The sequence below is a fragment of the Entelurus aequoreus genome, linkage group LG08, assembly GCF_033978785.1.
Source record: "Entelurus aequoreus isolate RoL-2023_Sb linkage group LG08, RoL_Eaeq_v1.1, whole genome shotgun sequence".
Lineage (NCBI taxonomy): Eukaryota > Metazoa > Chordata > Actinopteri > Syngnathiformes > Syngnathidae > Entelurus > Entelurus aequoreus.
In genome coordinates, this window is record NC_084738.1 from 49327376 (window position 1) to 49341499 (window position 14124).

The window sequence follows — 14124 nt, forward strand, 5'->3', positions numbered from 1 at the left end:
TTGATAAAAGAATAAGACTCAATTCAAATGGCAAGGCTGAGGGCTGTGAAGACCAAGACAAAGAAATGACTTATTAACCGTTGAGAAAGGTCTCATAGTAAGAGTGTTTACCTTGCGTAAAATAGGTAAAGTTCACAGAGTGCTGCACGTACACTTGCTTCTCCCTTCGGTCCACAAGCCCCTCCAGTGTCTCACATGGAGCAGGCTCGGTATGGATAACACTGCTGCTACCATCTCCAAAATCCCATCTACTAGGCATACATGCAAATATATGTCAGGTAGTATTTGCCTTTATTGTCCTGCTTGGTTCAATTACAACCTAAGGAAAATGCACACGTGCACATGCATAGGCTATTGGTGTAAAACTCCACTGAGATATGTATGAATAGGTGTTGATAAATTTAAAGCAATTTAAAGCAGTCTTATCTCTAAGGCATATTGTTGATATAGTGATTGTATTAGGTGGTATTAATATATGTAATGCAGTTCCTGATGAGTGTACCTGAAGGTGGCTGACAAAGCGATATCCACTTTCACCCTGAGAGTGTAGAGCTGTGTATCGCCCACAGCTACAACCTGCCTGGCAAATAGGAACTCTGGCTCTCCCAGTGGGGTCATTTCATCTGCAATCAGGATCAGTTGTTTGTTTTGGGAGCTCACAGGATTGGATGCAGTTACCTAGGACACAAATAAAAAACTATTTTAATACATTAGGTTTAAATAAGGCCATTCATCTAGTATAGGCTGCAGCTCTCAACCATGACCCGGAACGAGATAAGCAGCAGAAATTGAATTAATTAGAATGCATTCATTCATTTTCTATACTGCTTGTCCAGCTGGAGCCTATCCCAGCTGACTTTGGGCGAGGGGCAAGGTATACTGATGGCCAGCCAATCGCAGATTGATGAGAATCAATAGGACAACAAGGGTTTGTAACAATGCATCATGTGCATAGTGCATTTTGTAATCATTTTATTAAACTATTTTCTTAACAAACTTTGACACATTTCTTAATAACTCGTTACATATTGCAAAAGTTATTCCAAAATTGAATAATAAGGTTGCTTGAATCACACAAAGAACGTCTAAGACTACACCCCACAATCGAAAATACAAAATGGTTCATTCCACCTGCATAGCGGCAAACGTAGCATGCAACACTTCACTCAACACAGACGTCATAACATAATCAAAGATCACATTTAAGCATTCACACATGGCACCACCATTTTTAACAAGGATGAGGTGATAGAAAAAAAGGTGAGCATATCCACACATCCACGTGTGTCAGTATAAGAGAAAGTTATGTACAGGTTTCATTTCTGGAACTCATTGCCCATAACTGTGGTGCGTTCAAGGACCTTTGATTAAAATTAGAAACAGAGGCTACACACGTTTTTAAAGAAAGGGGAGCCGTATTTCCAAGAATATACACTAATAATAATATAATCATGTATTATTTTTATTTGTATCATCCAGTGATTATAATCCTACACGTATCAACTAATTTTGCACACTGAAGTAAAAGGTAGTTTAACAGATTTATAATCATATTTAAGTGAATGAGGACAGGTTACAAGATAATTTAAATTCATATTCTGGCCATTTTATATCAAATTTGTTGGCTTTTTTTTAACACTTTTTTTTCAAATCTAAACCCAAATTAGCGTTTCTCTAGATATGGTCTAGATATGTTAATCCCATCAATAAAAAAAATATAATTAAAGTTTTTAAAAAGCTGGTTTCAAGAAAATCCATGCAATAATTAGTTTTTTAGTGAATGTAAACATAGCAAGTATGTGTGTATGGGGTGGCAACGTTGGGTATAGGGTGGGATGGGGGGCCTTTCAGAAGTATGGGGGGCCCAAAAACATATTGGAAACGGAAAATATAATCTATTTCATCAATGATGATTTTGTTTTTCAAAAATGTTGGGATTAAAATAGTAATAGTTTGATGCAATGTGCTACTGTGATAGTTTTTCTAATAAAAGCATTAATTACATAATGCACCAAATTGTTTAATTGTATTCAAAAATGTGCCAGCACCTTCATTTTTTATAACTTTTGCAATATGTAACATCCATCCATCCATCCATCCATTTTGTACCGCTTGTCCTTATCGGGGTGACGGGGGGTGCTGGAGCCTATCCATACTTGCCAACCTTGAGACCTCCAAATTCAACACTGAAATTCAAGTATTTCTTATAAAATAAAATAAACACTTGACTTTCAGTGAATTCTAGCTACCGGGTATATATATATATATATATATATATATATATATATATATATATATATATATATATATATATATATATATATATATATATATTTTATTTTATAAATAAAATAAATACTTGAATTTCTGTGTTTATTTATTTACACATATACACACATAACACTCCTTTCTACTCATTGTTGTATTTGAAAGTGCAATGCTTTGCAGCCAGTAGCACAGCCTTTGAAGGAGCATAGGTATGGGCAGTGTAATAATAACCAGGCGAGGTGATGAAGTTACGTCTCTTTACTTCATACTTCAGAGCCGACTCCCACACTTGCCCATGACAAATTTGTGCCTTGTTCTAAAGATGTGATATTTGGATTTACACTATATGAAAAAAAATTGAAAATGAATTTTACCTTAGCAACCTCATTATACTATTGGCTAAGTTTTATATTCACAAATGTAAGTTTCTCAATACCCGACCTGTTTTTTGTGCCTTTAAAAAAGATTTAGAACTCTACATTAAAACACTCTCTATCTCTAACAACCAAAAAGCTGTGAAAACAATGATGCTGTGCTACAAATTTGGATTATTTACAGAACTTGTGTGAGCATATATATATATATATATATATATATATATATATATATATATATATATATATATATATATATATATATATATATATATATATATATTGCATTCTTCTTTAGTTGCTTTATTGAATTTACAACCCCCTGGTGCTGTTTTGTACTGTTTTTGTACTGTTTCTGTACTTGTTCTGATTATTTTATTTTTTTGGATTGTATGTAAATGTTGAATGTTATAAATAAAGGTTTAAAAAAAAAAAAAAGACTCCCACACTTGCCGTCAGGGTGCGCAATACAACGTAAACCAGGCTGTCCTCACTCAGGTCCGCACGGACCTGGAGGGGGCGTGCCTTAAGTCCGGCTGGAAATCGGGAGAAATTCGGGAGAATGGTTGTCCCGGGAGATTTTCGGGAGAGGCACTGAAATTCAGGAGTCTCCCGGAAAATTCGGGAGGGTTGGCAAGTATGAGCCTATCTCAGCTGCATTCGGGCGGAAGGCAGGGTACAAGTCGCCACCTCATCGCAAGGCCAAGACAGATAGATGCAATATGTAACAAGTTAAAATGCGCCAAAAAAAAACTAAAGTTAAATAATTTGATTATGAAATGCAGCTGATTATTACAAAAGTTGCGTTATTACATAATGAGGTGGAAATGTATCACATGTTACAGGGTTACCTTGAGCTTGTACTCAGCCGCTTTCTTGAAGACCACACTGTAAGATTCTCCTTCATACGCAAACGTCTCCAGGTTGTCAATCACCCAGGAGAATGTAACTGATGAGCCGCTCTCTACTTTGGCTGAAAAAGACTAAGGTAATAAAAGAATATGTAATGTAATATGAGAATATGTAAAGGACTTCAAGTGGATGAGACTGACTGAAATTCATTTTGTTACCTGAGGGATGTCCACAAGCATCCTCTGGTGCTCACTTGGCTCCACGCTGAGCCCTGACACTCCTTCATAGCCACAGATCGTCACATTCAAACTCTGAGAACCAACGTCATCCGTCACACGGATGTTCAGCGTCTCAACCCCCACTGAGGGTAGGACCAGCGTCACGGAGGAGAACCATGCGTCCCCAGACTGGCCCTTGCATTCAGGCAGGGCTTCGGTGCAAGATGGACTGAAGCGGAGTCCGGTTTGGAGCACGGGGCCGGACCATGAGCACCTGGCGTTCTCTCCCCTTAGAACTTTGACAACAATAACAGTTGGGGTGTTAATTTGAAGGTGGATGCGGTTATTTTCATCCAAAGGAGGGTGGATGATGCTCAGCCCAAATGTAGAGCTCACACTCGGCGTCAGGGCTTCCATGTGAGAGGAGGTGGTTGTTTCTGCCTGGCCAAACATCTCCTCGGTACTGTGAAGGGTGTCTGCGTACAGCAGTCTCACATTGCACACAACGCCATCCACCCAGTGGCCGCCTGCGGGCATAGAAGTAAGACCTCCCTCCCACCAGCCCTCCCACTCCGTCCCCCGCAGAGACAGGTAACTTTGTCGCCATGGTGAATTCAAGGACGCCTCGTTGGAAAGGCAATGCAGGAAAGTCCCAGGTTTACGAGTGTGTTGTATGGCGACAATATCATCGGGGTACACCATGATGGCTTCCTTTGGAAGAAGCACCTGCGGTAAGGAACAAGAGTAAATACATGGTTGTAGACCACCACTGTGAACACCACCAGATCTGCTAATAGTCCAAACAACAGGTGCTGAATAGTGTGCACAAATAAAAAAAAAAATGTGTGTGATTTACTAAGACTGTACAATTAATAACAAGTACAAAAGTGGTGCAGGTTTAAATTATGGGTTTTTTTCTCTACAAAATTTAGTTGAGTTGAGTTGAGTTGAGTTTGAGTTTATTTCGAACATGCAAGCATACAACATGATACATCACAATTTCCAGTTTCTCTTTTCAACATGTCCGAAAAGGAGTAGGAAGAAGCAGAGCTTATTTAATCCTACCCCTTTTCTTTACATAACAGTTGCTAAAACTTTTTGTTCACTTCCTGTTCACAATTTATTCACAATATACTCCATAAGTAATCACAATAAAAATAAATAAATAAATAATAGTAATAATTTAAAAATAATAATTGGTGAAGTAAGTCATATTTCATATGATGAGATAAGTAAGATTACTTTGAGAATGATGAATGGATGGATGAAATAAATTGAGAATGTTTTTCGTGGTTCTTCTTCTTTGTACTTTGTAAACACTTTAGGTTTGAAGAGTTTCTTGAAGTGGATCATATTAGTACATTGTTTGATTGCTTTGCTTAATCCATTCCATAATTTAATTCCACATACTGATATACTGAAGGTCTTAAGTGTTGTACGTGCAAACAAATGTTTTAAATTACGTTTTTCTCTAAGATTATATTTCTCCTCTTTTTTTGAGAAGAATTGTTGTATATTCTATGGTAGCAGGTTATAGTTTGCTTTGTGTATAATTTTAGCTGTTTGCAAATACACTATGTCATGGAATTTCAGTATTTTTGATTCAATAAATAAAGGGTTTGTATGTTTTCTATATCCAACATTATGTATTATTCTAACTGATGTTTTTTGTAACACCGTTAGTGAATGAAGTGTACTTTTGTAGTTATTTCTCCATATTTCTACACAGTAACTCAGATATGGTAACACTAGCGAGCAGTAGAGAATATCGTTATAAGTAAAAAAAAATTGTTATAAGTACACCTCTGCATAACATTGTATCTTTATCAACATTAAAGAAAACATAGAACAAAAAAGAAATATAGATCAAATTACAAAATATGATTAACTTTATAAACATTGTTTTTCGTCTTTAACAGAAAAGATTTAAAGTGCATCAATTTTCCTGAATTAAAAAAAAAAAATCTTTTAAACGAAACATTTTTTGACCAACATCTACCATTTAATACTGAAAAATTTAATTAGATTAACCATTAATTGTAATACATTTGAATTCATCAGCAACATTAACTCAGGAGCATAATATTTAAAACAGTTTAATCTACAAAACAAACAAAAAACTAAAATTTGACCAGATTTTTTTTGGTTTGATCAAAATAAGGAAGCCAGCATGAATGGTTACCATGAGCACATTTTGTCGTGCATGACTTTTTGAAGCGAGATGAAGCATGATACTGCATGACACGGATAAAGCATGTTCCCAGGGTCACACGCGTGTTTCTAGCAGTACACCGCGACCCCCCAGGGGAAATTACTGGACTGTAGACTATCCATCCATCCATCCATCCATTTTCTACAGCTCACGGGGGGTGCTGCAGCCTATCCCAGCGGGAGGAAGGCAGAGTACACCCTGGACAACTCACCACCTCATCACAGGGCCAACACAGATAGACAGACAACTTTCACACTCACATTTATTCACTAGGGCCAATTTAGTGTTGCCAATTTAGTGTTGCCAATCAACCTATCCCCAGGTGCATGTCTTTGGAGGCGGAGGAAGCCAGAGTACCCGGAGGGAACCCACACAGTCACGGGGAGAACATGCAAACTCCACACAGAAAGATCCAGAGCTCAGGATCGAACCCAGGACCTTCGTATTGTGAGGCAGATGCACTAACCCCTGTACTGCGCGACTATAGACTAATATAGACTAATATTTGTATTTGCTTACTCACGCTTAAAATTTCCAGGTCTGCCAAGGGTCTTATTCTCAAAGGTAAGTCTGCTACCAAGTGGTAAAAAGGAGGAATCGATGAGTATCTGGGTGGTAACGCAAAGCGTCGGACCCCTGCTGCTGAGATGTAGGGACTACATGGACTGCTGTTGGGGAGACAAGCTTCTAGAATGTGACACCAGTACTGGCCCACACTGCAACCTCCTGTTGTGTTGCACAGTGGAGCCACTGAGCAGCAGCTGAAAGGATTCAGGAGCGAGCGGCAACCTAAAGGAGCAAAGTAATTTGTTTGTGATCGATCAACAGATATTTACAAATAAATGGTGCAGTCTGGTGCACCTGGAGGTACGAGGTGTTGGCTGGGGCTGCAATAGGGTCGAAGGATTTGAACGCGGGCCAGGGAGGCAGTTGGGCCGGGCTGGACCACAAGTTCCACAGATGTAAGTTGACCTGCATGGCTGAACCACAGACCTGGAAACAACTGCATCTGTGGACAAAAATCAATATTCAGAACTCTGTTAAAAGTCCGATCAGGTCAGTCTTACTCGGTCTGACCAAGCTAACTGATGAAGCCTACTTGGATGAGAGGCGAAACACTTTCTAAGACAAACTGAACAGTCCAGTTGCCATAAATTGAATGCTCTGAGAATACAATGACCTTGATGCATGAGAACATCCACAGTTATACTTGCAGTGAAAACCCTTCGACTATTATTGTCTGATTCCAATTCACACAACAATGCATTAGGTGATCGAGATTAGTCTATCGATACCAGGGATTGGTATTCTGTATTTTTATAGGTACCCCCGACTTCTGTTGGTACCACCGCGTAACGATAGATGTAAAATCAAACGGTACCAGGCCTCGAATTGTTACTTTTTAAGGTCAAGGCAAGTGTTGCCTTAAAAGAGGGCTCATATTTTAGGGCACCAAGGCAAGTTGGAAGGGCAGCAAGGCAAACAGTATTTTCTTACGAGGCAGGGGCTCCAAAGCATGCATGCCTACATATATATATATATATATATATATATATATATATATATATATATATATATATATATATATATATATATATATATATATATATATATATATATATATATATTCATTTTACACATTCGTTTTAATGGCAAAGACTACTTCCAGACTAGGCAACACATCATAGTCCATACACGACTGCCATCTAATGTCTTGGAATGGAAACTGATGAGATTCAGTGTTGTGTTTGGTTTGCATATTTGCAATGGTTGTTTCCTCAGTAGAAGTGGAATGACAGGAAGCGGAAGAAGCAGCATGCGGGTAACAACCTTTTACTTTCAATGGCAGGGCAAAAAGACAAAACAAACAGCGTGACGTCTGGATGTGCACAAGATGCCCAAGGCAAAGCTTAACCTAGCATGAAAAATATGAAAAGTAATATTAGCAAGAGCTAGCAACAACGTAAACAGTGGCCTGTGGTGAACAAAAATCCCGCAAGGACTGGCATGGTGACATGGGTATATAAAAGGGAGTGATTAGTGGCGGCAACAGGTGGGGACGTTAATCATTAAACCTAGCACACCTAGCAACAAGAAAGTAAACAAAAGGAGAGAACACTGAAACAGTAATATATCTAAAAGTTAACATTTATCATTCTCAGCTCAATTAGGTGTTAAATAAAACAAACTGAAACTTTACTAATTAACAAATAACATTTAGTAACACATGAACACACAGATTCCATTGAGTACCTGTATCGATTTGGGTATCGGTCAATATGTGAAAAGTACCCATCCCTAATCAGTGGTCTGTATTAAATATAAAATACGTATTGAAAAAAACTGGACATTTTACTGACCTCCACTACAAATTGTTCACTGTCTGGTAGAGTAAGGAGGGAGTCAATCTGGAACTGATGGTAGATGCCAGTCATCAGAACCACTCCTACAAGGTAACTGTCCAGGTCTGGTAAATATTCTAAGACATGAACAAAAGCACATCAAGGCAGTTATCGTGAGTAAGAATAATCCTTGAAACAGAAAGTATTTGTACTGACGCTTACCATCCAAGCGGTTTTCACATAAAAAGCGATGCTGTTGACTACAAGGGATTGCCTTCCATTCTCCAGCTCTTCCCAGTGCCATCTGAGGACATTCTCCGAGTTTCTCACCGACGTCGCCATCTCTTGCGGACTCCACAAACCCACCAAGGTTTGGTCCTCCTGCGCTTGCTCCCTTCAGCCAAACCCACACCGTGCTCTCCCTGACCATAAAGAACAGAAGTGGCAGTTAATTATGTTTTTAAAACGGTGGGCATCTGAGGACTTTCGGCAACTGAGACAAATAACATCAGCTGAAGGGAAATATTTTTCTTTTTTTCTCCTCACTTTGGAGGACAAGAACATGTTTTATAGTATACACTACACTATGTTGTATATATTATGTTATATCAGGGATGTCCCAATCAACGTTTTAGATGCTATGTCTGATTCGATCTAATAGATTATAGTAGAGAAAATGTTGAATAGCAAGTACTTCAAGCAAACACATTCTTACATCTTTAAATTTAGAATTTGATAATATTGTTGTTGATCACATGATGCATTACATTTGTTTTTGTTGAATGCTTCATACAGTTTTTTTTAAACGAAATAAAGTGGTTAGTGCACAATAAATAAACAAAAAATACTATTGGTTCCCATTTAAACTCTTCTTTTATCCAGACCTGAGTTTGGTAACAATAACAAAAAACACCAAAAAATACTTTGTAATAATGACAAGAACTAGAAAAATGTCCATTGAATCACTTTAGTATTATTTATATACTGATACTATACTAGGTATCAACATCTGAATGGATCATCCCTACTTTACATTGACGTTTTAGTGGTTGTTAGCTTTTCGTGTCGTCCTGCTCGTTGTGTGTGTGTGTGTGTGTGTGTGTGTGTGTGTGTGTGTGTGTGTGTGTGTGTGTGTGTGTGTGTGTGTGTGTGTGTGTGTGTGTGTGTGTGTGTGTGTGTGTGTGTGTGTGTGTGTGTGTGTGTGTGCGTTTATAGCGTACTTGGCCATTCTTGTTTCTCTAATCCTCCAGTGATAATATTACTTGGAATAAACTTTTTTGTTTGTTTGTTTTTTTCACAATGGCGGTGAGGTTTAGTATTTTAGAAGCCGCTTCGCACTGCGGATAGACCACATGCTCATTGCAGCTTGCTCTCAAATCCGAGCCGGTGTTCTGGCAAGACAGGCAGCCTCCCAGAATTGCACTTTGGCATGCAAGTAACAGGGTATATGGAAATGTCATTGTGTGTCCCTGAGCAGGCATCCCTTTTATATTCATGTTATAATGTATTAATGGAAATAAATATTATACCTTATGAAATTATGATTATTGTTGAATAATATCAATCATCCATGCATCCATTTTCTACCGGTTGTCCCTTTTGGGGTCACGGGGGGTGCTGGAGCCTATCTCAGCTGCATTCGGGCGGAAGGCGGGGTACACCCTGGACAAGTCACCACCTCATCACAGGGCCAACACAGATAGACAGACAACATTCACACTCACATTCACACACTAGGGCCAATTTAGTGTTGCCAATCAACCTATCCCCAGGTGCATGTCTTTGGCAATCAAAGTTTATTTATATAGCCCTTAATAACAAGTGTCTCAAAAAAGGATGTATTATTTTGGCACTTATAATGTTAAAAGATATGTATTACCCACAATTGTTTTGTATTATCCACAATTGGGGCGGTATAGCTCGGTTGGTAGAATGGCCGTGCCAGCAACTTGAGGGTTCCAGGTTCGATCCCCGCTTCCGCCATCCTAGTCACGGCCGTTGTGTCCTTGGGTAAGACACTTTACCCACCTGCTCCCAGTGCCACCCACACTGGTTTAAATGTAACTTAGATATTGGGTTTTACTATGTAAAAGCGCTCTTGAGTCACTAGAGAAAAGGCAAGCGCTATATAAATATAATTCAATTCACTTGTTTCCAGCTCACACATCTGAGACAGAGTCCATGCAGTAGTGTACTTTGTGTACTTACACAGAGAAGGAGTGCTGGAGGAAGTCCTGCAGGTCCAAAGTGTCAGCAGCTGCCACGTCTCCGCCATGAGTCTGCTGACAAGAATCCGAAGCTTCGGACCACGTGGACGCTTTTTTAGAGAGCCAGAAGCATCGCAGACTCGGCAGGTGGATCTGTCCACCTTTTGGACAGGGAACGTCTTCTGCAAGGTGCCCTTAGTCACACACAAGGAAGTCAATGTTTAGTATAATTACCAGGCTCTGTCAAATGTGCAGTTATCCTTTAATAAAGTTATATTATTGCAAAATGTTAAATGTTCTATATATATATATATATATATTTACAAAAAAATATTAACGAGACTAACAGGTAATTAGTACACAAAATTATGTTATATGACAAAACACACAATTTGCAGTGAGTATGTTTGCCTTAAAGGCCATGAACTATATTTAATGCGTATGAACTTACTTGCGTGTTATTTCCCAGCCAATCAGTGAAGAAAGCTACTGATAATGATGTTGCTTTGTTTTATTTTGAGCACGCTAAACAAAGTTAAAGGAGCATCGCATGTTTATACTTGCAAAACTCGACATTGTCTGAAAAGGAGTAGGAAGAAGCAGATCTAGATTAATCTAAAAACAGCAATTACCACTTTGCTCACTTTCTGTGTTTTCAATAAGGAAAGAATAAAGTATAGTAAGGTTAATAGAAAGAGGTTGTGGATAACTTGACTTGAATTAATATGGAATGAAAAGGACAAGAAATTGAACACTTTTAAATTGAATACAATTAATGGAAATTATATTTTACCAGTTTTTAGTCTTACTGATTATGGTTTGACTTAATTGGAACATACATGTACAATATGGTACATCACATAATTCCAATTTCTGATTAAAATGTGTCCACAAAGGAGTAGGAAGAAGCAGCGCTTGTCTAATCTTCCATTTCATAGCAATTTCTTACACATGTTTTTGTCAAATAAATAAATAATCATAGCAACTTCTCACGATTCACCCAAGTGTTTATCATTACAGTACAAATATGATTTCAAAAATGATTTTTTAATATCTTAGAATAGAACTTCCCAACTCAAATTTTGAATGAGTGGCCTTTTAATGTTTAGGGCTGATAAATATTTAAATTAAAAAAATCTAAATCAAAAACCTTGCACATGTAGTTACATTTAATATTACAAGTTTTAAACCAAAGTTAATAACAGTTTAAGTACACAAACAGGTATAGTTATTATTTTGAATATACAGTCACCCCTTAGCACATCACGCTTCACCACATCCACACTTTTTTTTATAAATATTCTAAAAAATGTTTGTCCTAAATTAATTCAAGCATGAAAATGGTTGAATGAACTAAAAATATCAATACTACAGTAGTATTGGCCACTAGAGTGAATAATTTCACCACACCTAGTGTGTGTGTGTGTGTGTGTGTGTGACAATCATTGGTACTTTAACTTTAACTTTTAGAGGAGACCAAACCACTGCTCAGTATCATGGCCACTGACTGGCTCAGCCTCAGGTAGAAATGCTATATTGGATTAAAAGAGTGTAAATGTGACTAAAGGCTGTTATTTCATGTCTAGAAGGCTCACATAATGTTGAAAATAAATATTCAGAAGCCAGTGAACAATTTGTTATACTCTAGCTATGAAAATATTTGATGTATAATTAATGATTCATACTTGGTGGAAACTAATTAATCACGGTCATGTCCAGGATCAATTAACAGCGATAAAGGCAGGACAGTATAGGACGAAGTGTTAATTGAATGCTACAATATTTAGACATTAGCAACACAGACATTTACATTTTGTGGTCAAATATGCAAATATATAAACCCAGCTGCAAACATTGAACTTCCCAACTGAGTCACAAACCAGCACAATGAAGTTCAACTCAAGCTGTAAGGACAAATTCAGTTTCTCACCTCCTGCTGTGCTGATCAAAACCACACAAAGAATCTTCCATGCTTGCCTCTGTGGAGCGTGCATGACTTCCATTTGCACGAGAGGAGAGACGCATCACCCTCACTCCAAACAAGTCTCACCCTCAGTGCCTAAAAAGTAACATGTTCGTCCTATATTTTGATTTTCCTACGTCTTTACTTGCTCTCACTTGCAAACTTCTGTGAGCCTCCGCCTGAATGCACACTGAGTTATGTTGATGTCTGCTACCGTCTCTTTGATCGCCCGGGTGACTTCTACTTTGTCTCTCAGCAACATCTATAGAAGTGGAGAGGACAGAGGCCCACGTTGCTCATTAGCATGTTGTAAAAGCAGACACAATCTAGTGAAGGGCAAACTCTGGTCATTCAGTATTGCATTTTATGTTTTTTAAGAACATATAGAGATATATGTTGCTTTGCAAAAGTTATTGTTGTCATTGCTGATGACCAACTATCACTTTTGACCTCGCCATTAACCGGACAAAAGCCTGTGACGCACATGCTAAAAAAACAAAAAAAAAAGCCCCATTTTGAAAGGCAGCATGCCATCACTGTTGCCTGGAGAGAGAGGGCATCAAGTTAAAAGGCAGTGAGAAGGTTGTGTGTGTTAGTCAAATCAAGAGTAGCTAATTACTTTTTCACCATATAACCAACTTTAAAACTAGAATTGTCAGAAAATTGTACATCACATAATTACAATGTTCTGTATGGATCAAATACAAATAAAGCAGCAATGTAAATACTGCCTTTTTTCTTATTAGTCATGCTAAATTCTTTCTTATATATTTACTCCCTCTATATACACACACACACATACTGGTTATCATTTGTAATAGGGACCATGTTTTTGATGATCACTTGTGGGGACCACCCTTTCTACAAGTTGTGGAGGCATACTTTTTCTTTTGGTAAAATGGCCACTGCCCAGTTAGCTCATACACGTCTTTAAATCTCTGGATTGATGAAGTAATGTGCTGATCATTCTTACTGGGGACCCTGGGGACCCTGGGGAAAAAGAGTTAACACGGTTCATGGGGACCAAATTTAAATAATTTTGCATAATTCACACAAATTTGTACGTGACTAGTGAGGACCATTAAAAAAAAAAAAAAGTTCAAATTAAATATGACATGATCCTCAGAATACAGCACTACAGCTGTCCTCTTATAGGAAGTTTCACCACTTAAATGTACCAGCTACAGCCCGATGAGGGGGCTGCTGTGCAAATGTCTCACACTCAAACTAACCAGTAAACATGTTTTATGGGCCAAAGCATAAAAATCACTTAGGCATCTTCAGAATGGATCTGAATATCATTTAAAAAGGTTTCCCTTTAGGGGACCTGTTTTTTTGTCCCCATACCGTCAGAGGTCCCGTAAAGGTGACAGAGAGATGTCCCCATTAAGTAAGCATTGCCAGACCACACACACACACACAATATATATATATATATATATATATATATATATATATATATATATATATATATATATATATATATATATATATATATATATATATATATATATATATATATATATATATATATATATGTATATATATATATGTATGTATATATATATATATATATATATATATGTATATATATATATATATATATATGTATATATATATATATATATATATATATATATATATATATATATATATATATATATATATATGTATATACACTACCGTTC

At 37.5% G+C, this 14124-nt stretch overlaps 1 protein-coding gene across 1 annotated transcript in view; it reads right to left on the reverse strand.

Moving 5' to 3' along the window:
* Positions 1-12476, reverse strand: part of LOC133656399 (polycystin-1-like) — a 57163-nt gene extending 44687 nt beyond the window's left edge. Inside the window, exons 1-10 of the mRNA XM_062057485.1 lie at positions 12404-12476; positions 10475-10655; positions 8489-8688; positions 8285-8403; positions 6786-6933; positions 6448-6713; positions 3713-4438; positions 3494-3625; positions 503-678; positions 112-248 (exon numbers count right to left, since the gene is read on the reverse strand). Of these exons, the coding sequence (XP_061913469.1) occupies positions 112-248; positions 503-678; positions 3494-3625; positions 3713-4438; positions 6448-6713; positions 6786-6933; positions 8285-8403; positions 8489-8688; positions 10475-10655; positions 12404-12476 (2158 nt within the window). The remainder of the gene's footprint in view (positions 1-111; positions 249-502; positions 679-3493; positions 3626-3712; positions 4439-6447; positions 6714-6785; positions 6934-8284; positions 8404-8488; positions 8689-10474; positions 10656-12403) is intronic.
* Between the last annotated feature and the right edge of the window lie 1648 nt (positions 12477-14124).